Source organism: Rhinoderma darwinii, chromosome 4, assembly GCF_050947455.1.
Source record: "Rhinoderma darwinii isolate aRhiDar2 chromosome 4, aRhiDar2.hap1, whole genome shotgun sequence".
NCBI classification, from domain to species: domain Eukaryota; kingdom Metazoa; phylum Chordata; class Amphibia; order Anura; family Rhinodermatidae; genus Rhinoderma; species Rhinoderma darwinii.
In genome coordinates, this window is record NC_134690.1 from 295,007,224 (window position 1) to 295,034,420 (window position 27,197).

The window sequence follows — 27,197 nt, forward strand, 5'->3', positions numbered from 1 at the left end:
GACCGTGTGAGGGAATAAGTAGCCTTACACGGGTCGGCACGCTAAAATGGGATCGGCCGCTGGAAAGACCTGCTGAGGCCACTAAAGTAGAAAAGATTCATAAAGAAAGATCAAAATCAAAGAAAGAAGAAGATCCACGATTTTGAGTTTTGTTATAGACTTTGAATTTCTTTGGACTTTCAGCTTTGTTTTATGGACTTTGATGTTCGTTCTATGGACTTTGAGGTTTGTTCGATGGGCTTTGCGTTTTTATGGACTTTTGAGTTTGAGGACTGGCAGGAAGGTGTCCTTGAGGGGATAAGTGATGACCGGAGTACCTAAATCCAAAATTACACTTCATTCCATCTATGACCATTACCGGTAAAGAGTAACAAGGTTGTCGGGGTAAATCCAGAACAAACACTTCCACAAATTTCATTGTCGTGTACCCGACAACAGGGTGAGTGTAAAAGGAAGTGTCCCCTTTCAATGGAGATGGAGGGGGGGTATGTGTAGTGTGTATATGTATATATGTGTAGGACATCATATATGTACTGGGACATCAGGATATACGTATTATATATCACCCAGACAATTTTGTGTTTTCCATGAAAACTCACACTTATATTTATCAAAATATAGTCAAGACATTGACAAGGATAGAAATAATGATTTTTATTTGAAATAATAATTTTCTCCTTCCAACTTTGCTTTTGTCAAAGAATGCTCCATTTGCAGCAATTACAGCATTGCAGACCTTTGGCATTCTAGCTGTTAATTTGCTGAGGTAATCGGGAGAAATTTCACCCCATGCTTCCAGAAGCCCCTCCCACAAGTTGGATTGGCTTGATGGGCACTTCTTGCGTACCATACGGTCCAGCTGCTCCCACAACAGCTCTATGGGGTTGAGATCTGGTGACTACGCTGGCCACTCCATTACAGATAGAATACCAGCTGCCTGCTTCTTCCCTAAATAGTTCTTGCATAATTTGGAGGTGTGCTTTGGGACATTGTCCTGTTGTAGGATAAAATTGGCTCCAATCAAGCGCTGTCCACAGGGTATGGCATGGCGTTGCAAAATGGAGTGATAGCCTTCCTTATTCAAAATCCCTTTTACCTTGTACAAATCTCCCACTTTACCAGCACCAAAGCAACCCCAGACCATCACATTACCTCCACCATGCTTGACAGATGGCGTCAGGCATTCTTCCAGCATCTTTTCAGTTGTTCTGCGTTTCACAAATGTTCTTCTGTGTGATCCAAACACCTCAAACTTCGATTCGTCTGTTCATAACACTTTTTCCAATCTACCTCTGTCCAATGTCTGTGTGCTATTGCCCATATTAATCTTCTCCTTTTATTAGCCAGTCTCAGATATGGCTTTTTATTTGCCACTCTGCCCTGAAGGCCAGCATCCCGGAGTCGCCTCTTCAATGTAGACGTTGACACTGGCGTTTTGCGGGTACTATTTAATGAAGCTGCCAGTTGAGGACCTGTGAGACGTCTATTTCTCAAACTAGAGACTCTAATGTACTTGTCTTGTTGCTCAGTTGTGCAGCGGGGCCTCCCACTTCTCTTTCTACTCTGGTAAGAGCCTGTTTGTGCTGTCCTCTGAAGGGAGTAGTACACACCGTTGTAAGAAATCTTCAGTTTCTTGGCAATTTCTCGCATGGAATAGCCTTCATTTCTAAGAACAAGAATAGACTGTCGAGTTTCACATGAAAATTCTCTTTTTCTAGCCATTTTGAGAGTTTAATCGAACCCACAAATGTAATGCTCCAGATTCTCAACTAGCTCAAAGGAAGGTCAGTTTTATAGCTCTTCTAAACAGCAAAACGGTTTACAGCGGTGCTAACATAATTACACAAGGGTTTTCAAGTGTTTTCTAATCATCCATTAGCCTTCTAACACAATGTACCATTAGAACACTGGAGTGATGGTTGATGGAAATGGGCCTCTATACACCTATGTAGATATTGCATTAAAAACCAGACGTTTGCAGCTAGAATAGTCATTTAGCACATTAACAATATATAGAGTGTATTTCTGATTAATTGAATGTTATCTTCATTGAAAAAAACGGTGCTTTTCTTTCAAAAATAAGGACATTTCTAAGTGACCCTAAACTTTTGAACGGTAATGAAATTCCATGGGGGAGCAATAAACAGTCCCATGCCCCCCCCCCCCCCACTTGCATGAGCATGTGATGTCATACAGAAGTGCACAGGAGGGTTTAAAAAGACAAACTCTCCCACACTTCTCTCTCTTGCCTCTTGCTCCTTATACCTGACCAGACACCAACGCTCTGTTCCTGACTACCACATGTGCTAAGTATTCCCCCCTCTCCTACCCCACCCCATATCCCTACTTTCCCTGGTCCTTCCCTGGTCTACAGATTTCCCCTGGTATCTAACCCCTTGAGTGTTTAGGAAAAGTTAGAGCCTGGTGGAGGTGGGTCACAGAAGCATGCATGAGTAACACTGTAACTTGTATGTATGTTGGTGGGTGCTAGTATAGTATTATAATATATTGTACTGGTACTGTGTCACGTGTAGTTATTATATGCATTGAGGAATGCTGAAGCTATGTCGTGAATTATGTTAGGTAAGTGGGTGGTGGTATAGATTAGGATTGTGTTACCTTGTTTACACTGTGCCGTGTAGGGTCAGTGTATTCAATACATATTAAGTTGTTATGTGTATTGGGATGCACTGATACTATACTGTGATTACTTACTGTGTTTGGTGTATTTCATATCTAAGTGTGACTACTGTTTGTGTTAATAAATATTACACTTTATTTACTATGCAGTCGTATACACTTACTTAGTAGCAAAGCAAATAGACTAATGTTAATACAAGAGAAAGGTAGGGAAGCTAGGCATAACACTAGTGACCCAGATTATAAAGGAGGTAGTAATAGTGGGTGACACGAGTAAGTGAACCCCGCCATTATACCAGCCCTTTAACAGTATGTGTAATTTTTTGCTTTTTGTTTTGTTAGATGTATATCAACAGAATTCCTGTAGGTTTGGCCCTATGGCTTGATCATCTGAATGATGAATTCGAACATTTAGAATCTTAACGCGTGGCTTTATGTGGATGTAGTATATTTATCTATGTGTGTCTTCGATTGTATCATTAAAGAGAAACTTTCACCTGCCCATACATGTCCAGCTGAGTGCAGCATGTAATAGGCAGGGCTTCACAAACACGGTCTCATTTTAAATTTTTTCCAATCTTCCTCCGTTATTTAGATATCAGTGCCGTTATATTTGGCGCTCGATATGTAAATTAGCCCCTGAACTGTCAATGGGGCATTTCTATCTAACTAAATGGGGGTGTGAACTCTTCGCTCTGACACTGTCCAATCAGCTACGGACAGTGTCAGGGCGGCTTGCGCTGTGCTCCCTCCCGCGAGAACACACACACGCCGCTGGTTCTGCAGAGAGCGCTCTTCTCAGTCTTTATCATCCTCTTACTCTAAACCCCTTTGTCAAGACTGCCTGGATAGGGTCATTGCTGAGCAGGCAGCTTCTTTGATAGACAGTATCAAACAAATTGTGAAGGATGAAGTGGCTTCCTCATTGGAAGCTTTTAAGAACAATAGTTCTCAGGCTAGTGCCTCGGGTACACACTCTGCTCCCTTTAATGCTGATGACTCGTGCTTAGCGTTCAGATGAGGGCGTAGTAGCCTCTGAATCAGACTCATCGAAAGAAGAACAGTCTGGTAGTACCTCCTTCCAGGCAGAAGATTCTCAACATTTGCTAAAAGCAGTTAGGACAACAATGGGGTTAGAGGATGTCAAGGAATCATCAAGATCCGTGTCAGATTTAATGTTTGATGGATTAGTTCCTAGACAAAAGAGGGTATTTCCAGTACCTGAATGCGAAAGCCCTCATTTACAGAGAATGGAAGAATCCTGACAGAAAGTTCTTCATTCCTTCCTCCATAAAAAGGAAATATCCCTTTGAAATGGACTCAGCTACTTGGGATAAGGCCCCTAGTGTGAACGCTACAGTAGCTAAAGTGTCGAGAAAAGGGGTCCTCCCATTTGAAGATTTGGGGAGTTTAGGGGATCCCATGGATAGAAAAGCAGATATATACCTTAGGAGGTCCTGGGAATCTGCGGCAGGTAGCCTTAGATCTAGCATTGCTGCTACTTGTGTGGCTAGGTCTATGAAGGTCTGGTTGGGGCAGTTAGAGATACAGCTAACGGGTAATACTCCAAGAGCAAAAAAATTATTGCCTCTCTCCCTTCCTTTGCAAAGTCTGCAGACTTTTTGACAGATGCATTGACTGAAGCAGTAATATTATCAGCTAGGGCTGCGGCTATGTCTCACTCCGCCTGCAGGGCTCTATGGGTTAAATCATAGAAGAGGGGATCCAAAAATAGGCTATAAGGGAGATCTATTATTTCGCTCCCGTTTGGATGATATGTTAGATAAGTCATCTGATAAAAAAAAGGGTGTTCCCCGTCCCTCAGGCGCCCCCCCCCCCGGGAGTTTTCTCCCCCCTAAATAATAGATCCATACCCTGAGTGGGAAGGAAGGTAAAACATTTATTTTTTTTCCCTGCAGGATAAAAAATAAAACCAGCCAGCAATGACGTCAGGCCTCCTGTGAGGTGGGGAGGGTTTTCAGACTAGAAAGTTTCTCTCTCCCCCTGGGGAAAACTTATCCCAACAAAAATTCCAAGGGATATTTACTTACTAGAGGAAGTCCAATCCATGATTCAGAAGGGTTTCCCTGGCAGAGATTGGAAGGGGTTTTTACTCACCCCCTATTTCTTGTAAAGAAACCCAATGACAAGTTCAGGTTATTATCAACCTCAGGTCCCTGAACAAGTTTTTAACATACAAAAGATTAAGAATAGAAACTATTGCCTTAACACAGTCTGTTGTTTTCCCCACTGTGTAATGGCCACATCAGACATAGGGGATGAGTATAACCATATACCAATGCATGCGTCGTCCCAGAGGTTTTTAAGGCTGGCTATCTGGATAAACAGAAGCCTTCTCCATCTCCAGTACAATGCTCTTTCCTTTGGGGTCTCTCAGGCCCCGAGATTTTTCACAAAGGTAATTTCAGAAATAGCGGCCTTTGTCAGAATCCAGGGGTTACTTCTAGTACCCTATCTAGACGACTTTCTACTGATTTCGTCCTGTCACCAATCTTTGACCAACCACTGTAAACTCCTCTTCTCCACCCTCTGGGACCTGGGGTGGTATATAAAAATCCGCTCTAGACCCTCCAAAATCAAGGTTTTCTTTTGGGAATTCAGCTAGACTCCACTTGTCAGAAGTGCTTTCTCCCCCCTCAGAAAGTCCGGTCCCTAAAGAGCAGGGTAATGGATCTCTTTATTTCCCACCAGTGCTCTCTCCGGAAAGCAATGTTCATTCTAGGCCTTATGACCTCAGCTGTCCCAGCAATAAGGTGGGCTCAGCATCACTCAAGGCCGCTTTAGGGGGATATTCTTGGCCTTTTGGATGATTCCTCCCTCTCTTTGGACACCAGTCTGAGACTCTCTTCTGTGGTGGACAAAGGTAGATAATCACCAGTCTGGGATGCCCTGGTCAGTTCACAACCTGGTCAGCCTCACCACAGATGCCATGGGGCTCACTTGGGGGAGGATCTCTGGCAGGGATGGGATCTTTTGAGCAGCTATTTCTCCATAAAGAAGGGTCTCCTAGCTGCAAGTCCCCTATTACAGGGAAAGGATGTCAGAATTTATTCAGACAATTATGTTGCAGATTTCCTTAGCAGAGTCAGAATCAGGCAAGGCAGGTAGTGCTTGAACAGGGATATTTTTCTGCAAATTGTTTCCAGATGGGGTCTTCCTCTGATGGATCTCTTTGCCACCAGAGAGAGCAATCAAGTAGGGAAATTTTACTCTCTGAACCCTCTAGATCATCCCCTAGCTGTGGACGCTTTGAGTCAGCCCTTGGGTCAGGAATTGGGATTTGCCTTCCCATCCCTTTGTCTTATTCCCAGGGTACTAAAGAAAATCATGGAAGACAGGGCTGCAGTGATTCTGATTGCTCCAAGGTGGCCAAGTGGAGCCTGGTTCCCTTGGCTCATGTCCCTGTCAGTAGCTCCTCCTTGGGTCCTTCCCATTACGGTCTCCTTTATCCATCCTCCTCTCAACAAACTCCAATCAGTGGCATGGACTTTGAGAGGTTAATTCTCTCTAGAAAAGGTCTTTCAGGCAAGGTAGTAGAAAAACTCTTAGGTAAGAAGAAAGTGACATCTAACATCTACTTGAGAGTTTGGAACACCTTTACTAAGTTTGTAGGTTCAGAACAAGATCCTCTGACCGATCCTAAGATACCAGTCATTCTGTATTTCCTACAGGCAGGTATAGACAAACGACTTAGACCCAATATTCTGAAGGTCCAGATCACGGCATTGAGTCCCTTTTTTGATGTTAGGCTAGCCGAACATCCCTGGGTAAAGAGGTTTATATGGGCAACATCACGTCTCACAAGAGTCCCACTCTTAGGTCTGTAGTACCACTTTGGGATCTAATTACTGTCCTCTCGGGCCTTTCTCAAAGTCCCTTTGAGGCTATTGAAAATATTTCTATCAGTCTGGAAACCATAAAATGTACTTTCCTTATGGCCATTATTCCTTCCAGGGGGATTTCTGAGATGCAGACTTTTTTTCAGCCCCCCACCTTATACAAAGGTATTGTATGACAGGGTGATCATTAAACCTCTCTACTCCTTCCTTCCAAAGGTAGTTTCAAAGTTCCATACTTCGCAGGATGTTATTCTACCTTCCTATTTTCCTGACCCAGAGAACATTCAGGAAGAAAGATTCTGCCTGGATGTCTTCTGAGATATCTAGAGGTTACTTCTCATTGGAGGAAAGATGATAATCTTCTCCTACAGTTTCAGGTACCTCGTAGAGGTAGTAAAGCTTCTACAGTATCCATTGCCAGATGGATTAAGAAGGCAATACATTTAGCTTATATATCCTTATCTCATCCTCCGCCAGTAGGGTTTGGAGCTCACTCAACTAGGTCAGTGTCCACTTCCTAGGCTGAGAAAGCAGGAGCCTCTCTTTCTCAAATTTGTAAGGGAGCTACGTAGTGTTCTCCGCATACATTTTTTTAAGACATGATCATCCGGAGGTTCTGTTTGGAGCAGAAGCTTCCTTTGGTAGCAAAGTCCTGCAGGCTGTTGTCCCTCCCTGATGACTACTAGTGTAGTCTTGAATAGGTGCGGTCATGGGCGATGGAAAAACAATAATTACTTAATTACCTGTAATAGTTTTTTTGGAGCTCATGACAGCACCCTATATATTCCCTCCCTTATAAGATTTTATTTGGTACTGAGAGTCAGTTAACGCTCTATCCTTTCATCCTTGTGGAGGTCTATATGTCAGGGTCTAAACTCCATTTTTCAGAGGTTATAAGTGGGATTGTTTGCATGCCATAAAGCACAAAATCTACCCAGTTCGATAATGTGTACAGTAAGAATAGCTTATTATCCTCGTTTGCCTAAGGAGCTGTTCACATTAAATTTTAGGGCACCACAAGCCCCATGGCACCACAGCCATTTTTCATTTGTTTCATCTTCATTTTTTCCTCCCGGTTTTCCAAAAGCCCTAACTTTTTTTTTATTTTCTTCCAAAATAGTTGTATGAAGGCTTGTTTTTTTGCAATATGAATTTTAGTTTTATATTTTACCATATAATGTACTAAAAAATGGAAAGAAAACTATTTGTGGGGTGGAAGAGAAAAAAAAAAAAAATGTCTATTCCTCCATAGTTTTTAGGGTTTCGTTACTACAGATTTTACATGTATTTCAAAACAATACGATTACGGCGATACCAAATTTAAATACTTTTTTTTATGATTTACTGCTTTTACAAAGAAAAACTATTTGTTAAACAAAAATTAGCTTTGTGCCACCATATTCGGAGAGCTGAAGCATTTTAATTTTTCCGTCGACGGAGTGGTGTGATGGCTTGTTTTTTGTGTTGCGAGTTGTAGTTTTTATTGGTACATTTTTTGGTTCATACGACTTTTTGATAACTTTTTATTACATTTTTGAAAGCTAAGATAACCAAAAAAACAGCAATTCTGTTTTTTTTTTTACGGTGTTCACCTTGGGGGATAAATATTATACTGTAATAGTTCATACTTTTATGAATGCGGCAATACCAATTATGTTTGTTTTTTTGTCATTAGTTAAGGGGAACATTTTTTTCTTTGTTTTTTTTTACTTTTAATACAAATAATTCTCTGTAAAATACTAAAAACTATATATTTTTTCATTTACTTTAAGTCCCACTAGGAAGCTTCAAAATGCAATTGCAGGGCTTAATAGGTGCACCAAGATACCAGACCTGGGGGCATCATAAGGCACCCAGGCTGCTATGACAACGATCGGCACCCTGCGATCCGATCCCGACTGTTAGCGCGAGGTTGTCAGCTATATATGCAGCCAACACCAGCTTAGTATGGGGTAGACCCAACCCGTGAGCCTGTTTTATACTTTCCCCTACCAACTACGATGTACAGTTATGGTAAATGTCGATAAGTGGTTAATGTATATGTCAGTAAATATTTCCAACATATACCTCAGATAGATGTCTCTGACAGATGCAACTGTATGCCACAAAGTTGCAAGCATTGCTCAAAAGCTACCATTGAAAAACAATGTATGCTTAGAACTATACGCTTTTTTCTGTGCTTTTTAATAGTATGGGGAAAAAAACCTTATACGTATATCATTCAGTAAATGGCAATAGGACAATTTTTGGGCAACCGTCACAGCCCAGTCATCTATGAACATGTTCAACGTATGCTCCAGGAAATTTCCAAGAGCTGAAAGCAGTGTAAACATAGTGCCTAATTTTAATATGGATAATTAGAATGAGAAAATTTCAACATACCGTACATGAAGTTTTTAAAATAGGTACTTCACTCTCTGATCTTAGTTTATTCTCAATCTCATCCCAATTCTGTTCTTTGTCTTTAAATAATAATCTAAATGAAAGAATAAAACACATGTAAACATCCTATAAATTCGCTGCATTAAACATTTAATAAATATTAACATTAGAATAAATTAATCGTATAATTCTTTTGATGAATCCAATAACACCTTTCCGTCGACATGGCCATATGAGGGCTTGCTTTTTGCTGGACGAGTTGTATTTTTGAATCGCACATTTAATTTACCATATTATGTACTGAAAAAAAAATATTTTTGGGTTTTGATTTTACAGAATTCACTGTGCAGTAAAAATGACGTGAACTTTATATTGCGATACCACATTTATATAATTTTTTTTAAAATGTTTTACTGCTTTTACACAAAAACACTTTGTGTTGCCATATTCTGAAACCCATCACTATTAATTTTTTCAATCAATGGAGCTGTGTGAATGCTTTCTTTCTGAGGGGCAAGCTGTAGATTTAATTTCTACCATTTTGAGGTACGGTACATTCGACTTTTTGAAAACAAGTTTTCTGGCCGTTTAAATTTTTTTACACATTCACCACGGGGGATAAATAACGTTATATTTTAATCGTTCGGCCCATTAACTTGTTAGTGGCCGCCCCTTAGTGTTTTTACGGCGGCCACTAACGGGCTTTATTCCGATGCGGTAGCCTTTTTACGGCGCTGCATCGGAATAAATAAACAGAGCAGGGAGCCGTTAAATCTCCCTGCTATCAGCTGCCAGAGGTAGCTGAGGGCATCCCTGCTATAACGGGTGAGATCGATATCAGTATCGATCTCACCCGTTTAACCCCTCAGATGCGGCGCTCAATAGCGAGCGCCGCATCTGAGTTGTTTTGGAGAGAGGGAGGGAGCTCCCTCTCTCTCCCACCGACACCTGGCGATAAGATCGCCGAGTGTCTGTGTCTTCGATGGCAGCCAGGTCTGCCTGCAGTCTATGCCTGCTAGGTCATGCCAGAGGCATGGCCTAGCAGATGCCTGTCCGTTTTGCACGGACAGGCATAATACACTGCAGATGTATTGCAGTGTATTATAAAATGCGATCGCATAGTGAAGTTCCCTAGTGGGACTAGTAAAAAAGTAAAAGTTGAAGTAAAAAAGTGAAAAAAAATAAAAAACCCACTTTTTCCCCCTTACAAACTGCATTATTATTAAAAAACTAAATAAAGTAACAAAGTTACACATATTTGGTATTACCGCGTCCGTAACGACCCCAACTATAAAGTTATGACATCATTTAACCCACACAATGAACGGCGTAAAAAATAAAATAAAAAACAATGCAAATATTGCTGTTTTCTTTGAATCCTGCCTTAAAAAAATTGTGATAAAAAGTGATGAAAAAGTCGCATCTACCCCAAAATGGTACCTATAAAAACTAAAAGTCGCAAAAAAAAAGCCCTCATACAACTGCATCGGCGAAAAAATAAAGAAGTTATGGCTTTTCAAATTTGGAGACACAAAAACAAATAATTTTGAAAAAAAAGTGTTTTTACTGTGTAAAAGTAGTAAAACATGCAAAATATATATAAATTTGGTATCGTTGCAATCGCAACAACCGCTGAATAAATTTATTGTGTTATTTATATCACACGGTAAACGGCGTAAATTTAGGATGCAAAAAAGTGTGGCGAAATTGCAGGTTTTTTTCTATTCCCCCCAAAAAAAAAAGTTAATAGAAGTTCATCAATAAATTCTATGTACCCCAAAATGGTAATAAAAAATACAACTTGTCCCGTAAAAAACAAGACCTTATACAGCTATGTCGATGCAAAAATAAAAAAGTTATAGCTCTTTGAATGAGACAATGGAAAAACTAAAAAAATAGCTTGGTCATTAAGGTCTAAAATAGGCTGGTCATTAAGGGGTTAAGGACGCAGCAATACCAATTATGTTTATTTTTTCTAAAGGTTTCATTATTAGAGTTTTTTTATTTTAATATTTAATGTTTTTCCAATTATATACTCTTGAAAATTTTATTAACTTCCTTTTACATTTCTTTTTATAAACCGACAAAATTTACCCAAATGCAAAAAATAAAAGGAATATCCTTCAATATATAGAGAAAAGTACAAAATCTTTATTTAAATACACAGAGACAGTTAAACATACTGCTTAAAAAAACACAACCATAAAAACACATAAAGAAGGACAGAGTATACCGTATGACAGGGCATAAATAGTGATTCACACAGGTCAGTATTAATAATGTCAGAACACACCTTGTATACATGTAACCAATATGTGCACATCAATTAGTAAAACATAGAAGCCTCAGTTACAACATATCAACTGTCCGAACAAATAATTAATAAAAAAAACTAAGACCATACGCTACATGTAGCATGGTCCTTTGTTGGACTAATTGATGTGCACATATTGGTTACATGTATACAAGGTATGTTCTGACATCTGTTAATACTGACCTGTGTGAAATCACCATTTATGCCCTGCCTTTCAGTATACACGGTCTTTCTTTATGTGTTTTTATGGGTGTGTTTTTTGAAACAGTATGTTTAACTATCTCTGTGTCTTTAAATAAAGATTTTGTACTTTTCTCTAAATATTGAAGGATTTTTCTTTTATGTTTTGCATTTGGGTAAATTTTGTTGGTTTATATATATTATATGGGTTCCCATATGTAGCAATTGTGTACTGATTATATGACCTTACATACAGTGAGTATTCTTTTTCGGTCCCATACATTTCTTTTTAGTTCCCATGACAACCTACCAGCACCCCCAATCACGTCGTAAGAGGACAGATAGGGTGACAGTGGGGGTCCCTCCTCTGTCTAACCTCCTAGATGCATTGGTCGCTATTGACCGTGAAATCTAAGTGAAAGTTAAGTGTTAAAACATCTGCTTTATGTATACAGCCAACACCCGTTGCGTATTGAGCGGGTTCAGCTCCTTAGCCCGCTCCATACATACACTGGCGACATCTGCCGTACATATACAGCAGATGTCGGCAAAGGTTTAACCCCTTCCCTCTTTAGCCACTTTTGACCTTCCTGACAGAGCCTCATTTTTCAAATCTGACATGTTTCACTTTATGTGGTATTAACTCCGGAATGCTTTCACCTATCCAAGCGATTCTGAGATTGTTTTCTCGTGACACATTGCACTTTAAGTTACTGGCAAAATTTGCTCGATATGTTCAGTATTTAACTGTGAAAAACACCAAAATGTAGCGAAAAATTGCAAAAATTTGCATTTTTTTCAATTTCAATGTATCTGCTTGTAAGACAGGCAGTTATACCACACAAAATTGTTGCTAATTAACATCCCCCATGTGTCTACTTTAGATTGGCATTGTTTTTTGGACATTCTTTTATTTTTCTATGACATCACAAGGCTTAGAACTTTAGCAGCAATTTCTCACATTTTCATGAGGGCCTTATATATTAGAAACCCTCAAAAAGTCACCCCATTTTAAAAACTTCACCCCTCAAAGTATTCAAAACAGCATTTAGAAAATGTCTTAACCCTTTACACATTTCACAGGAATTAAAGCAAAGTAGAGGTGAAATTTGCAAATGTCATATTTTTTTGCAGAAATAAATGTTTAATACAATTTTTTTTTATAACACAGAAGGTTTTACCAGAGAAATGAAACTCAATATTTGTTGCCCAGTTTCTGCAGTTTTAGGAAATATCCCACATGTGGCCGTAGCGTGCTACTGGACTGAAGCACCAGCCTCAGAAGCAAAGGAGCACCTAGTGGATTTTAGGGCCTTATTTTTGTTATAATATATTTTAGGCACCATGTCAGGTTTGAAGGGCTCTTGCAGTGCCAAAACAGTGAAAATCCCCCAAAAGTGACCCCATTTGGGAAACTACACACCTCAAGAAAATTATCTAGGGCTATAGTGAGCATTTTGACCGCACAGGTTTTTTACAGAAATTATTGGAAGTAGGCCGTGAAAATTAAAATCTACATTTTTTCAAAGAAAATGTAGGTTTAGCGATTTTTTTCCTCATTTCCACAAGGACTAAAGGAGAAAAAGCACCGCAAAATTTGTAAAGCAATTTCTCCCGAGTAAAACAATACCCCACATGTGGTAATAACCGGCTGTTTGGACACATGGCAGGGCTTAGAAGGGAAAGAGCGCTATTTGGCTTTTGGAGCTCAAATTTTGCAGGAATGGTTTGCGGAGGCCATGTCACATTTACAAAGCCCCTGAGGGGACAAAACAGTGGAAACCCCCCACAAGTGACCCCATTTTGGAAACTACACCCATTGAGGAAATTATCTAGGGGTATAGTGAGCGTTTTGACCCCACAGGTTTTTTGCATAAATTATTGGAAGTAGGCACTGAAAATGACAATCTAAGATTTTTCAAAGAAAATGTAGGTTTAGCTAATTTTTTCTCATTTCCACAAGGACTGAAGGAGAAAAAGCACCGTAAAATTTGTAAAGCAATTTCTCCCGAGTAAAACAATACCCCGCATGTGGTCATAAACGGCTGTTTGAACACACGACAGGGCTTAGAAGGGAAAGAGCACTATTTGGCTTTTGGAGATCACATTTAGCAGAAATGGTTTGCAAAGCCCTTGAGGCGACAAAACAATGAAAACGCCCAAAAAGTGACTCCATTTAGGAAACTACACCTCTTGAGGAATTCATCTAGGGGCGTAGTGAGCGTTTTGACCCCACAGATGTTTCATAGAATTTATTAGCATTGGGCCGTGAAAATAAAAATAATCCTTTTTCTTCAATAAGACGTAGCTTTAGCACAAATTTTTTCATTTTCTCAACAAATAAAGGAAAAAAAGAACCCAACATTTGTAAAGCAATTTCTCCCGAGTACGGCAATACCCCATATGTGGTCATAAACTGCTGTTTGGGCAAACGGCAGGGCTCAGAAGGGAAGGACCGCCATTTGGAGTGCAGATGTTGCTGGATTGGTTTCTGGGCGCCTGTGGGCCCAAAACAGTGGAAACCCCGCAGAAGTGACCCAATTTTGGAAACTACACCCCTCAATGCATTTACCTAGGGGTGTAGTAAGCATTTTAACCCTGCAGGTGTTTTGTAGAAATTAGTGTGCACTCAATGTTGCAGAGTGAAAATGGGATTTTTTCCATAGATAGGCCAATATGTGGTGCCCAGCTCGTGCCACCATAACAAGACAGCTCTCTAATTATTATGCTGGGTTTCCTGGTTTTAGAAATACCCTACATGGGGCACTAATCTTTTGCCTGGACATTCTACCAGGCTCAGGAGTGAAAGCGTACCATGTCAAATTGAAGCCTAATTTGGCGATTCACAAAGTATTGGTTCACAACTGCAGAGGCTCAGATGTGAAAAAATAAAAATAAATCCCTGAGAAGTGACCCCATTATGGAAACTGCACCCCTTAAGGGATTTATTAAGGGGTGTAGTGAGATTTTCACCCCACAGGTCTTTTCCATAAATGATTGCACTGCGGATAGTGCAAATTAAAAATTTATATTTTCCACTAGATATGCCATTTCAGTGGCAAATATGTCGTGCCCAGCTTATGACGCTGGAGACACACACCCCAAAAATTGTTAAAAGGGTTCTCCCGGGTATGACGATGCCATATATGTGGAAGGAAACTGCTGTTTGGGCACGCTGTAGGGTTCAGAGCCGAGGGAGCGCCATTTGGCTTTTGGAGAGCGGATTTTGCTTGGTAGTAGATTTGTTTGAGTATTGCTGGTGTTTCCGTTTATAATGTGGGGGTACATGTAAGCTGGGCAGAGTATATCAGGAGCATAGTCAGGTGGTATAATAATGGGGTAAAAAAAACAACAATAAAATAATCCATAGATGTGTGTTACGCTGTGAAGCAATCCTTTCTGCACAGGCTGGTGTCGCACTGATAAATGGCGTCCTTTCTTATCCCCCTTTTGGTCCACACTCCGCACCTTTGCAGTTTGGGGAATTTTGCTGGGAAAGTGTTGTCCTGGTATAATACGGGCACCATCGCTTCCAGTGGATATGTTTGGGCCCTCCCCTTCCTGGTTCCCTAATTTTAGGTCCTTGATAAATCGCCTCATGAAACAGAAGAAATGTTCCCCTCGGACCTGCACAACTGTATATTTTTTTATTTCCTGACTTATTGGAGCCTTAACTAATTTTATTTTTCATAGACGTAGCGGTATGAGGGCTGGTTTGTTGCGGGACGAGCTGTAGTGATTATCGTTACCATTTTGTGGTACATGCGACTTTTTGATCACCTTTTATCCAATTTTTTGGGAGGCCATCTAAACAAAAAAAACACAATTCTGGCACAGCTTTTTAATTTTTTTTATACAGCGTTCACCATGTGTTATAAATTACATGTTAACTTTATTCTGCGGGTCAGTACGATTCTGGCGATACCTAATTTATAGCACTTTTTTATGTTTTACAACTTTTTGCACAATTAAGTTTTTGAAAAAAATTTATTTTTTCTGTCGCCAAGTTGCGAGAACCATAATTTATTTTGTCGACGGAGCTGTATGAGAGCTTGTTTTTTGCGGCACGAACTATACTTTTTATAGGTACCATTTTTGGATACGTGCGTCTTTTTGATCACTTTTTATTCCAATATTTGTAGGGCAAAGTGACCAAAAAACAGAAACTCTGGTAAAGTTTTTTACGTTTTTTTTTCGCTGTTCACCGCGTGCAATAAATAATATAATATTTTGATACCTCAGGTCGTTACGGTCGCGGCAATACCACATACGTATGGTTTATTATTATTTTTCAATAATAAAGGACTTGATAAGAGTAAAAGGGGGATTGTGTTTTATTTTATTACTTGAAACTTTTATTGTTTTCAAACTTTTATTTTTTGCACTTTTTTATACTTTTTTTCTAATACATTGCACTACCTACGTAGTGCAATGTATTAGATCTGTCAGTCATTCACTGACAGCAAGCCGATTAGGCTTCGCCTCCCGGCGGGGCCTAAATCGGCTTCCGTAAAGGCAGAGCAGGAGACCATTGTGTCTCCTGTTGCCATAGAACCAGTCGCCAGTCCTGATTGCCTGTCAGGGCTGGCGATCTGCTAGTAACCGCTACGATGCAGCAATCTCTTTCGATTGCTACATCGAAGGGGTTAATGGCAGGGATTGGAGCTAGCTCCGGTTCCTGCCGTTACAGGTGGATGTCAGCTGTAACATACAGCTGACTTCCACCGCTGATGACGCCGGATCAGCTCCTGAGCCGGCGCCATCTTGCCGGCGGCTACGGAAGCCGATCAGGCTCCGCCGCCGGGGGGATCCTGACCGGATTCCATGCTATGCAGACCGGGAGGCTAGTATTAGGCCTCCGGTTGCCATTGCAGCCACCGGAACCCCAGCAATTTCATTGCTGGGGTTCCGATGTGCTGCAAACACCTTAAGTGCAGCGATCACGTTAATCAAGCTAATTTCGGCCCCCGCCATTACAGCCGGATGTCAGCTGTCAGATACAGCTGAGATCCGGCGATTATGGCACCGACTCAGCTTCTGAGCCGGTGCCAAACATTTGTCGTAAGTATACGACATTTTGCGGGAAGCACTGGCTTTCCATGACGTATACTTACGACAAATGTCGGGAAGGGGTTAAGCAAAGGTGAATAAATGTAGTGTAAACAAGCGCTGGATGGTAGTTGGACTTCTACAGCTTGCAATTAAAGGGGTTTTCCAAGACTTTGATATTGATGGCCTACCCTTAGGATAGGCCATCAATATTAGATTGGTGGGGGTCTGACAACCAGCACCCCAACCGATCAGCTGAGTGTAGGGGATGCGGTGCTGCAGTAACAGGCACAGCCAAAAATGTACAATGTGGTAACTAGTAAACAATGAAGGGGACGTGGCGCTGACCAGAACACAGCGGCCCTTCCACTGAGCTGATCAGTGGGGGAGCTGAGAGTCCGACCACCACCAGTCTGATATTTATGGCCTATCCTACGGATAGGTCATTAATATCAAAGTTCCGGAAAACTAATTTAATTTTACCGCTGTGGAGCAATATTATTTATCTATGGGAGCGCTGCCGTATTGGGACATTGAAATTAAATATCTATAACATAAAGGAGGCTGATTATTTCACTGATATTACGAAGTGGACATACTTTTTTTTATTATTTGGAACCGTATGCAGACTATATTTATGTATTTTAATGAATCGTTTGCAAGTAAACGCATGTCTGCATGACAAGGTGTGTTTATCTTGAGTAAGGCAATATTTGTGTCTTTACTGTTTCTTTCCTATCAAGTACATGTTTGTTGGGTTGATGCACAGTTGCTAGATGATGTTGGTCAAATATTTTATTATCCTTTTAATTAATATAACTCTTTGCATAACACTAGCTGTGTCATCTATTTTTTTTAAATCAATTTAAATTCTTTCAGTTACTTCTGTCTCCTTAGCAACAGACGTCAAACTGTCAGTCAACATACGTTGTAATGTAAAAGACAAAAACAATGACAGTGAAAAGCAACTGACAGAATTTTCAATGGCATTCAGCAACTTCGAACAAGACTTATTTTTACATCGATGTAGCCGTATGTGGGCTTGATTTTTGCAGGACAATTTTTAATCAAACCATTTTGGGTACATATTAATTTTTTGAGGGGCAAAGGAGAAAAAAAATATCAATTTCACCATTGTTTTTTTTTTTTACGCCATTCAACGTGTCGTTAAAATAACATGTTAATGCTTTTATTTTTTTTTTTTCCTGTTGACACTTTATTAACCCCTTCCCGCCGAATCACGTACAGCAACGTGATTAAAACTGCTGTCTTACCGCATTTTCACGTTACTGTACGTGATGGAGATGAAGCTGGCTCAGAAGCTGAGGCAGCGACATCACCGCCGGGTGACAGCTGTATGTTACAGCTGGCACCCTGAGGTATCAGCCAGGACCGGAGCTAGCCTCCGATCCAACCGATTAACCCCTCACATGCTGCGTTCAATAGAGATCGCAGCATGTGAGGAGTTTATAGCCACCGGCAACCCAGTGATCACGTTGCTGGGGTGCCGGTGGCTGCAAAGGCGATCGGAGGGCTAATACTTACCTCCCGGTCTGCCAGCAACGGAATCCTCCTATGCCCCGTCGCCGGCGGGGCCCAGGAGGCTTCCGGTACCATCGGTACCATCGGCAAGATGGCGCCGGCTCAGCTTCCGGCTCAGAAGCTGAGCCGGCGCCATCAGCAGTGGGTGTCCGCTGTATGTTACAGCGGACACCCCGATCTATCGCCAGGAACCAGAGCTAGCTCCGATTCCTGGCATTAACCCCTTTGATGCAGCGATCCATTGTGATCGCTGCATCCTAGAGGTTTGTAGCAAATCGGCAGCCTTGCCATGCGATGGCAAGGCTGGCGACTGTTACTATGGCAACAGGAACCCTAACAATGGACTCCTGTCTGCCATTAAGTAAGCTGATTAGGCCCCGCCCAGAGGCGGAGCCTGATCGGCTTGCTGTCAGTGAACAACTGACTTCCAATACATTGCACTACATAGGTAATGCAATGTATTAGAACATCAAACAAACAGTTGGACATTCAAGTCCCCTAGTGGGACTAAATAAAAGTGTAAAAAAAAAAAAAGTGTAAAAAAAGTAAAAATAAAAGTTGTAAAACATACAATAAAAGTTTCAAGTAATAAAATAAAACACAATCGCCCTTTTTCCCTTATCAAGTCATTTATTATTGAAATAAATAATAAAGCCATACATATTTGGTATCGCTGCGACCGTAACGACCTGAACTATAAAATATTATGTTATTTATCCAGCGCAGCGAACGACGTAAAAAAAAACCTCAAAAACACTGCCATAATTACTGTTTTTTTGGTCACTGTCTTCCAAAAATTGAAATAAAAGGTGATCAAAAAGTCGCATGTATCCAAAAGTGGTACCTATAAAATCTATACCTCGTCTCGTAAAAATAAGCCCTCACACAGCTCCATCGACGAAAAAATGTAAAAGTTATGGCTCTCACAACATGGCAACAGAAAAAATACATTCTCTTTCCAAAAGTAATTTTATTGTGCAAAAAGTTATAAAAAAGTTCTATAAATTAGGTATCGCCGGAATCGTACTGACCCGCAGAATAAAGGTAACATGTAGTTCATAACGCATGGTGAACGCTGTATATATAAAAAAATAAAAAATAAATATTGCAGAATTGCTGTTGTTTTGTCAACTTGCCTCCCAAAAAAAGGATAACAAGTGATCAAAACGTCGCATGTACCCCAATATGGTACCAATAAAAGCTACAGCTCGTCCCGTAAAAAAAGAGCCCTCATACCACCACGTCTACGAAAAAAATAAAATAAGTTAAGGCTCCAATGATTCAGGAAAGAAATATATGCCGGCCCGAGGGGAACATTTCTTGGGTTTCAAAAGGCGATGTATCAAGGCACTAAAATTAGGGAACCAGGAAGGGGAGGGCCCAAACATATCTGCTGGAAGCGAGGCCGCCCGTATTATACCAGGACAACACTTTCCAGGCAAAATTCCCCAAACTGCAAAGGTGCGGAGTGTGGACCAAAAGGGGGATAAGGAAGGACATTTATCAGTGCGACACCGGCCTGTACAGAAAGGATCGATCACAGCGTAACACACATCTATGGATCATTTTATTATTTTTTTTACCTTATTATTATACCACCTAACTATGCCCCTGATGTACTCTGCCGAGCTCACATATGCCCCACGTTATAAACGGAAACACCAGTGATACTCCAAACAAAACTATTACCAAGCGAATTCCACGCTCCAAAAGCCAAATGGCGCTCCCACCCATCTGAGCCCTACAGTGTGCCCAAACAGCAGTTTACTTCCACATATATGGCATCACCATACCCGGGAGAACCCTTTTAACAATTTTTGGGTGTGTGTCCCCAGTGGCACAAGCTGGGCACGACATATTTGACACTGAATTGGCATATCTAGGGAAAAATTTTAATTTGTACCTTCCGCAGCGCAATCATTTATGGAAAAGACACGTGGGGTGAAAATGCTCACTACACCCCTTTATAAATGCCTTGAGGGGTGCAATTTCCAAAATGGGGTCACTTCTCAGGGGTTTCTTTTATTATTTCACATCAAAGCCTCTGCAATTGTGAACCAATACTTTATATGTCGCCAAATTAGGCCTCAATTTTATATGGTACACTTTCACTCCTGAACCCTGTCGAATGTCCAGGCAAAAGATTAGTGCCACATGTAGGGTGTTTCTAAAACAGGGAAACACCGCATAATAATTGAGAGCTGTCTTGTTATGGTGGCACAAGATGCGCACCACATATTGGCGTATCTATGGAAAAATTCCCATTTTCACTCTCCCACATCGTGTGCACACGAATTTCTGCAAAACACCTGTGGGGTTAACATGCTCACTACACTCCTAGGTGAATACCTTGAGGGTGTTGTTTCCAAAATGGGGTCACTTCAGGTGGGGATCCACTGTTTTGGTCCCACAGGGACTTTGCAAATGCAACATAGCGACCAGAAACCAAATGCCGTGTGCCCAAACAGCAGTTTATCACAACGTGTGGGGTATTGCCGTACTCCAGAGAAGTTGCTTTACAAATGTTGGGGTTCTTTTTTTCCTTTATCTGTTGAGAAAATTAAAAATTTGGAGCTAAAGCTACGTCTTATTGAAGAAAAAGGATTTTTTTTATTTTCACTGCCCAATTCTAATAAAATCTATGAAACACCTGTGGGGGCAAATTGCTCACTACACCCCTAGATGGATTAATCAAGGGGTGTAGTTTTCTCAATGGAGTAACTTTTTTGGCGTTTTCACTGTTTTGGTCCCTTAGGGGCTTTGCAAATGCGACATGGCCTCCGCAAACCATTCCTGCTAAATTTGAGCTCCAAAAGCCAAATAGCGCTCTTTCCCTTCTAAGCCCTGCCGTGTGTCCAAACAGCCGTTTATGACCACATGTGGGGTATTGTTTTACTCAGGAGAAATTGCCTTACAAATGTTGTGGTGCTTTTTCTCCTTTAGTTCTTGTGGAAATTAGAAAAAAATTTGCTAAACCTACATTTTCTTTGAAAGAATGTAGATTTTCATTTTCATGGCCCATTTTCAATAATTTCTGCAAAAAACCTGTGGGGTCAAAATGCTCACTACACCCCTAGATGGATTCCTCAAGGGGTGTAGTTTTCTCAATGGAGTCACTTTTTTGGCGTTTTCACTGTTTTGATCCCTTAGGGGCTTTGCAAATGCGACATGGCCTCCGCAGATTATTACTGCTAAATTTGAGCTCCAAAAGCCAAATGGCGCTCTTTCCCTTCTAAGCTCCGCCGTGTGTCCAAACAGCCATTTATTACCACATGTGGGGTACTGTTTTACTCGGGAGAAATTGCTTTACAAATGTTGCGGTGCTTTTTCTCCTTTAGTCCTTGTGGAAATTAGAAAAAATTAGCTAAACCTACATTTTCTTTGAAAGAATGTCGATTTTCATTTTCACGGCCTACTTCCAATAATTTCTGCAAAAAACCTGCGGGGTCAAAATACTCACTATACCCCTAGATAATTTCCTCAAGGGGTGTAGTTTCCCAAATGGGGTCACTTTTGGTAGATTTCCACTGATTTGGCTCCGAAAGAGCCCTTGAAACCTGACATGGTGCCTAAAATATATTCTAATAAAAATAAGGCCCCAAAATCCACTAGGTGCTCCTTTGCTTCTAAGGCCAGTGTTTCAGTCCAGTAGCACGCTAGGGCCACATGTGGGATATTTCTAAAAACTGCAGAATCTGGGCAATAAATATTGAGTTGCATTTCTCTGGTAAAAACTTCTGTGTTACAAAAAAAAATATGAATTTCTGCACAAAAAAAATAAAAAAATGAAATTTGAAAATTTCACCTCTACGTTGCTTTAATTCCTGTGAAACGTTTAAGAAACTTTCTAAATGCTGTTTTGAATACTTTGAGGGGTGAAGATTTTAAAATGGGGTGACTTTTTGGCGGTTTCTAATATATAAGGCCCTAAAAGCCGCTGCACAACTGAACTGGCCCCTGTAAAAATAGCCTTTTGAAATTTTCTTGAAAATGTGAGAAATTGCTACTAAAGTTCTAAGCCTTGTGACGTCATAGAAAAATAAAAGGACGTTCAAAAACCGATGCCAATCTAAAGTAGACATGTGGGGGATGTTAATTAGCAACAATTTTGTGTGGTATAACTGCCTGTCTTACAAGCAGATACATTTACATTTAGAAAAATGCTAATTTTTGCAATTTTTCACCAAATTTTTGTGTTTTTCACTGGTAAATATTGCATTTATCGACCACATTTTTCCACTATCATAAAGTCCAATGTGTCAGGAGAAAACAATCTCAGAATCGCTTTCATAGGTAAAAGCATTCCGGAGTTATTACCACATAAATTGAAATATGTCAGATTTGAAAAAATGGGTCTGGTCCTGAAGGCCAAAATGAGCTTGGTCCTGAAGGGGTTAAACTGTGTTTAACAATTTGTTTAGTCCCAGTAGGGGACTTAAAAATACAATCTTCTGATCACTTCTATAATGTTTTGGTATACTCAGTATGGCGTTTAGCCATTTTAGCTTGGTGTTGCGGGGCACCAATGGGTGACGGAGGAAGACCGCTCCCTCTGTAGCCACTTAAATGCCACAGTCGACATTGACTGCTGCATCTAAGTGGTTAAAAAGCTGGGATCTGTGTTATGTCTAATCCTGGCCGTTGCGACGGGATGTTGGCTGTATATTACAGAAACGACATTTAGGAATACTTCATTCAGAAATAGTTTGACAACGTAACAAACCCTGGTGATTAGATACTATTGCATGCGAGTGTGACCACACATTTGCAGGAGAAATGTATTATAACTTGGTGCCCATTCAAATCATGTAAAGCATGGTTGCTTTGAGTTTTTCATTATGGCAGCAATTGTTTCCTGAAGCGCTCTGCTCTTTGCTTACAGAGGAATGTCCGTAGCGGTGGGCCCCCCTCTATACTGTCCACATGTGAATATAGGGTATATGGAAAGGGGTTGCCTGATGTAAATGTATTATTTTATGTGATGTCCCAATTCAATTAATTACAGCATTCACAGGTGTGCATTCTATCAAACAACAGACATTAATTAATATTGATCGTAGTACGTAGAATTAGCTCTCCTGTCTGCTCTCGTTGTCTTATGTAAGATTGCTCTTCCTTGCATATGTTTTGGGACTCTGCCACTATTGTAGGATGGATATTATGGAATTTATTTAACATAAGGAGGGTCTGCCTATTTTATGCCAAAACACAATCTTACCCACTGTAAACATCCTAAAGTTCCTATATTACAGGCGTAGATTGCAATGGCATACTTCCCCGTTTTTAAAAATTCACCTATAAAGCCAGATAAGTTCGCAAAGATATGGCAGCCATGGGTGGCTAACCTTCATACTAGTTCATCATCTCCACTTGCTTCTCTCCATAGAGCGCTCACTATATTATAAGGTCCTACCTTATTAAGTTACCTCCACTGTAACTACATGGTATCTTGCTATAGACTGTATTATGTCAATGCTATTTTGTATTAGAAAGTTTTTTTGATTTTGTGTTTTCTTTTCTTCATCTTTCTTTGTTATACGTTTTATCATAACTACATATTTCTTCTTTACTCCAATATGCTCTGGTACTCATCTTTGGCATTATATAGACAGTCCTGGCCAAAGGTTTTGAGAATGACACAAATTTAGGTTTTCACAAAGTTTGCTGCTTCACTGTTCTTAGATGTTTTTGTTAGATATTCCCATGGTATACTGAAGTACAATTACAAGAATTTTATAATTTTTTTAACTTTTATTGACAAATACATCAAGTTTATGCAGACACTCAATATTTACAGTGTTGACCCTTCTTTTTCAGGACTTCTGCAATTTGCCCAGGCATGCTGGATATCAGCTTCTGGGCTAAATCCGGACTGATGCCAACCAATTCTTGCCTAATCAGTGCTTGGAGTTTATCACAATTTCTGCGTTTGTTCACCCGATTTTTGAGGATTGACCACAGGTTCACAATGGGATTAAGATGAGGGGAGTTGACTGGCCACGGACCCAAAATTTCAATATTTCGTTCACTGAGCTACTTAAATATCACTTTTGCCTTGTGACATGGTGCTCCATCATGCTGGAAAAAGCATTGTTCATCACCAAATTGCTCCTGGATCATTGGGAGAAATTGTTCTTTATTCAGGCAAAATTGTGAGTGAGCCCACTCCCTTGGATGAAAAGCGACTCCCCACAATGGTCTCCGGATGCTTTACTGTTAGAATGACACATGGTAGCGCTCATCTTTTCTTCTCTGGACAATCATTCTTCCAGATGTCCCAACCGAAGGGGGCTTCATCAGAGAGAATAACTCCAGTCCTCTGCAGTCTAATTCCTGTACTTCCTGCAGAGTGTGAGTCTGTCCTTGGTGTTTTTCTTGGAGAGAAGTGGCTTCTTTGACACTAGGCCAGCCTCCAAAAGACTGCTTCACTCTGCGTGCAGATGCACTGACACCTGCCTGCTGCCATTCCTGAGCAAGCTCTGCACTGGTGTTGAAACTATTCCGTAGCTGAATCCTCTTTAGGAGATTATCCTGGCACTTGCTGGAATTTCTTGGGTGACCTGAAGCCTTCTTCACAGCAATTGAACCTCTCTCCTTAAAGTTCTTGATGATACGATAAATGGTTGATTGGAGGTAACCATGGTTAACAGAAGACCATGATTTCAAGCACCATCCCCCTTTTAAAGCAAACAGTCTGCTCTTATAATTCAATCAGCATGACAGAGCGCTATCAGCTGCCTTGTCCTCTCTTCTTTCCTCCGTCCACTTTCTCCTGAACTAGCGAGAAGGTCACTGAAATTATGTCGGCATGTCATTTTCTGGCAGGGCAGAAATGCAGTGGTAATGTTGTCTATTTGTAAATAAGTTAAATTTCATGGAAATGAATGACTTTGCAATTAATTGCGATTCATCTGATAACTCTTCATAACAATCTAGAGTGAAAATTGCCGCTATAAAAACTGAAGTAGCAAACTTTGTGAAAACCAAAATTTGTGTCAGTCTCAACTTTTGACCAGGACTGTATGCTGATTTTGTATTTTCTTCCCTACCTTTTTAACATGTGTTTTTAATTAAAGTTACTTTGGCATAATGTATATGCTGATTTTGTATTCTTTTACACTACTTTTGTACCGTGTGGTCTAAATGAAAGTTTATTTTAAAAAAATATATATATATTGGTGCAGTAAAAAGGCTAGGAATCTGCCTAGCTATGCAGCAATCAGGAAGTTTTCCTGGTTAGAAGACTGGCAAAGCTTGGTGACAAGCCCTTTGGGGGCTATACTAACAATGACACCCATATTGGTAATCTAGATTTTTGAGAAACGGATACAACACAAAACAAATGAACAGAATATTGAAAGACAATATGATAACTCAGTGACTTATATTTACGGGTTGTTGTTTTTTTTATTGTAGGGACATTAACATTCAAATTCATGCATGGCATATTGAAAAAAACATAAAATGAACATGTCATACCTTATTTTATTTGCTGTTTTGTCAATGGTTTGTCTAATTTTCCGGGAAAATTGGAATACAGAAGAAAGCAGTAAACTATCGCCCATTACCTAAATAAAATAAAACAAGCCAGAAGTTAAAAAAATCAATGCATCATTTATTCTGTGCTGATAAAATGTAGGCTCCGTTCACACCACATCACATTGCTGGCGTTTACCCCATGGAAAACTTCCCATTGTAAAATAAACATATACCATGCTGTAAACTGTTAGCTACCAGCTACACTGCAAGTATAATTCTTAAAAAGTGTCTCTGAATAAAATACATCAAAGTACCCTTAAGGCTATAATCATATAGTGTGCTTCACCCATTAAAAGTATAGCACAAAGAAAGTGGAGTACCCCTAGGGACATGGCGTGTATCCTCTGGGGTACATGTACCAGAGGTTGAGATCCTAGGTGTTCTCAGTAATTGGCAGCCTTTCATTGGAAAATGTAATTGTATAGACAAAGTGAGAAGCAAATGTTTACTGTAAAATGAATCTGGTCTTTCCATAAGGCAATTAAGTTTACCAAACTGTAAATTAATATGACTTTAGTATTATACACTGCATCTCCTGTAAGACTTACACTTATATTTAGAATTAAAGGTGGCTTAAATGTACAGAAATCCTGTCTGTTTCATGATTTTTGTAAGGTTATATTCACATCTGCGTCAGAGGTTAACTCCAGAGCCTCTGTCGTAGATTCCGTCAAAGCGACAGACACCTCTGTGGGAACCTGACGGACTCCAATTACAGGAAAATGGGGGGAAATGTCAATGGGGTCCGTCGGGCGCTGTTGGTGTCTGTTGTGTGACGGCTCAGGAACTTTATCGTGGCCTCTGTTATAAAAAGAAGCCATGATACAGTTGTGAACAGGACTTACTTATTTGACTAGAACAAAAGCCAATCAATTGTGGTCCTGAAGCACTTTAGTTCTATGGCAATAGTGTGGGAAATGTGTGATAGAAGACATGAATTAGACCATTCCATAGATTTATAGTCTCAATTCACAATATTTTCACCATACAGTGGTGGTACTGCAAACGAAAAATAAATGCAGAACCATTATAATATTTTACACAGCGGATTGGAAACTATTAGAATTAGGGGCTTTTAGTTAATTTGAGTGTATTTTCACCTTTGAACAACAGTTATCATTACCTTTGAAGATATACTGAATTTGCTTATCTTGCACTGGTCCAGAGTTTCAGCCTCTAATAAAGTCCAGAGCTGCAATCATTAATCTGCTTGTTATAGTAAACAGTTGCCGAGCTTTCTTTGATAGATACAGTACACCCATAATGGTTTAAAGAAATACTAAAGGCCCCTTGTACGAACGCTCATTCCCAATCATTGCCTTGTGTAAACAGGGCAGCAATCATCCGACAAAGCAGCAAAAGCTTGTTTGATCGCTGATCGGATCAAAAAATGGTTGATTGTTGTCAGCACATTTCCCCTGTACATTGCAGAGGGGGAAGGCTCCTGTGGGAGCCAGCTGACTTAGGATCATTTTACATGGCGAGCTTTCGTGGACAGTAATGAAGAACCGATCAAAGATAATAACATTTCAATTGGTGCTCGTTTGCCCCATTTACATGAAACAAAGATTGTCAGTATGGAAACGATAGATCGAGAACACAATCGTTTATCCCCAAAAAGTTGACATATATATTATCGGCAGCAGATCCCCTATTTACACAAGAAGATGTGCTGCTGACAAACAATAGTT

The 27,197-nt window shown here is 40.3% G+C and overlaps 1 protein-coding gene across 3 annotated transcripts in view; it reads right to left on the reverse strand.

Moving 5' to 3' along the window:
* The window catches only part of CEP170 (centrosomal protein 170), a 221,812-nt gene that overhangs the window by 35,791 nt on the left and 158,824 nt on the right, over window positions 1-27,197 (reverse strand). For all 3 annotated transcript variants that reach the window (XM_075862609.1, XM_075862608.1, XM_075862610.1), the window contains exons 15-16: window positions 25,447-25,535; window positions 8,883-8,976 (exon numbers count right to left, since the gene is read on the reverse strand). In XM_075862609.1, coding sequence (XP_075718724.1) covers window positions 8,883-8,976; window positions 25,447-25,535 — 183 coding nt within the window. The remainder of the gene's footprint in view (window positions 1-8,882; window positions 8,977-25,446; window positions 25,536-27,197) is intronic.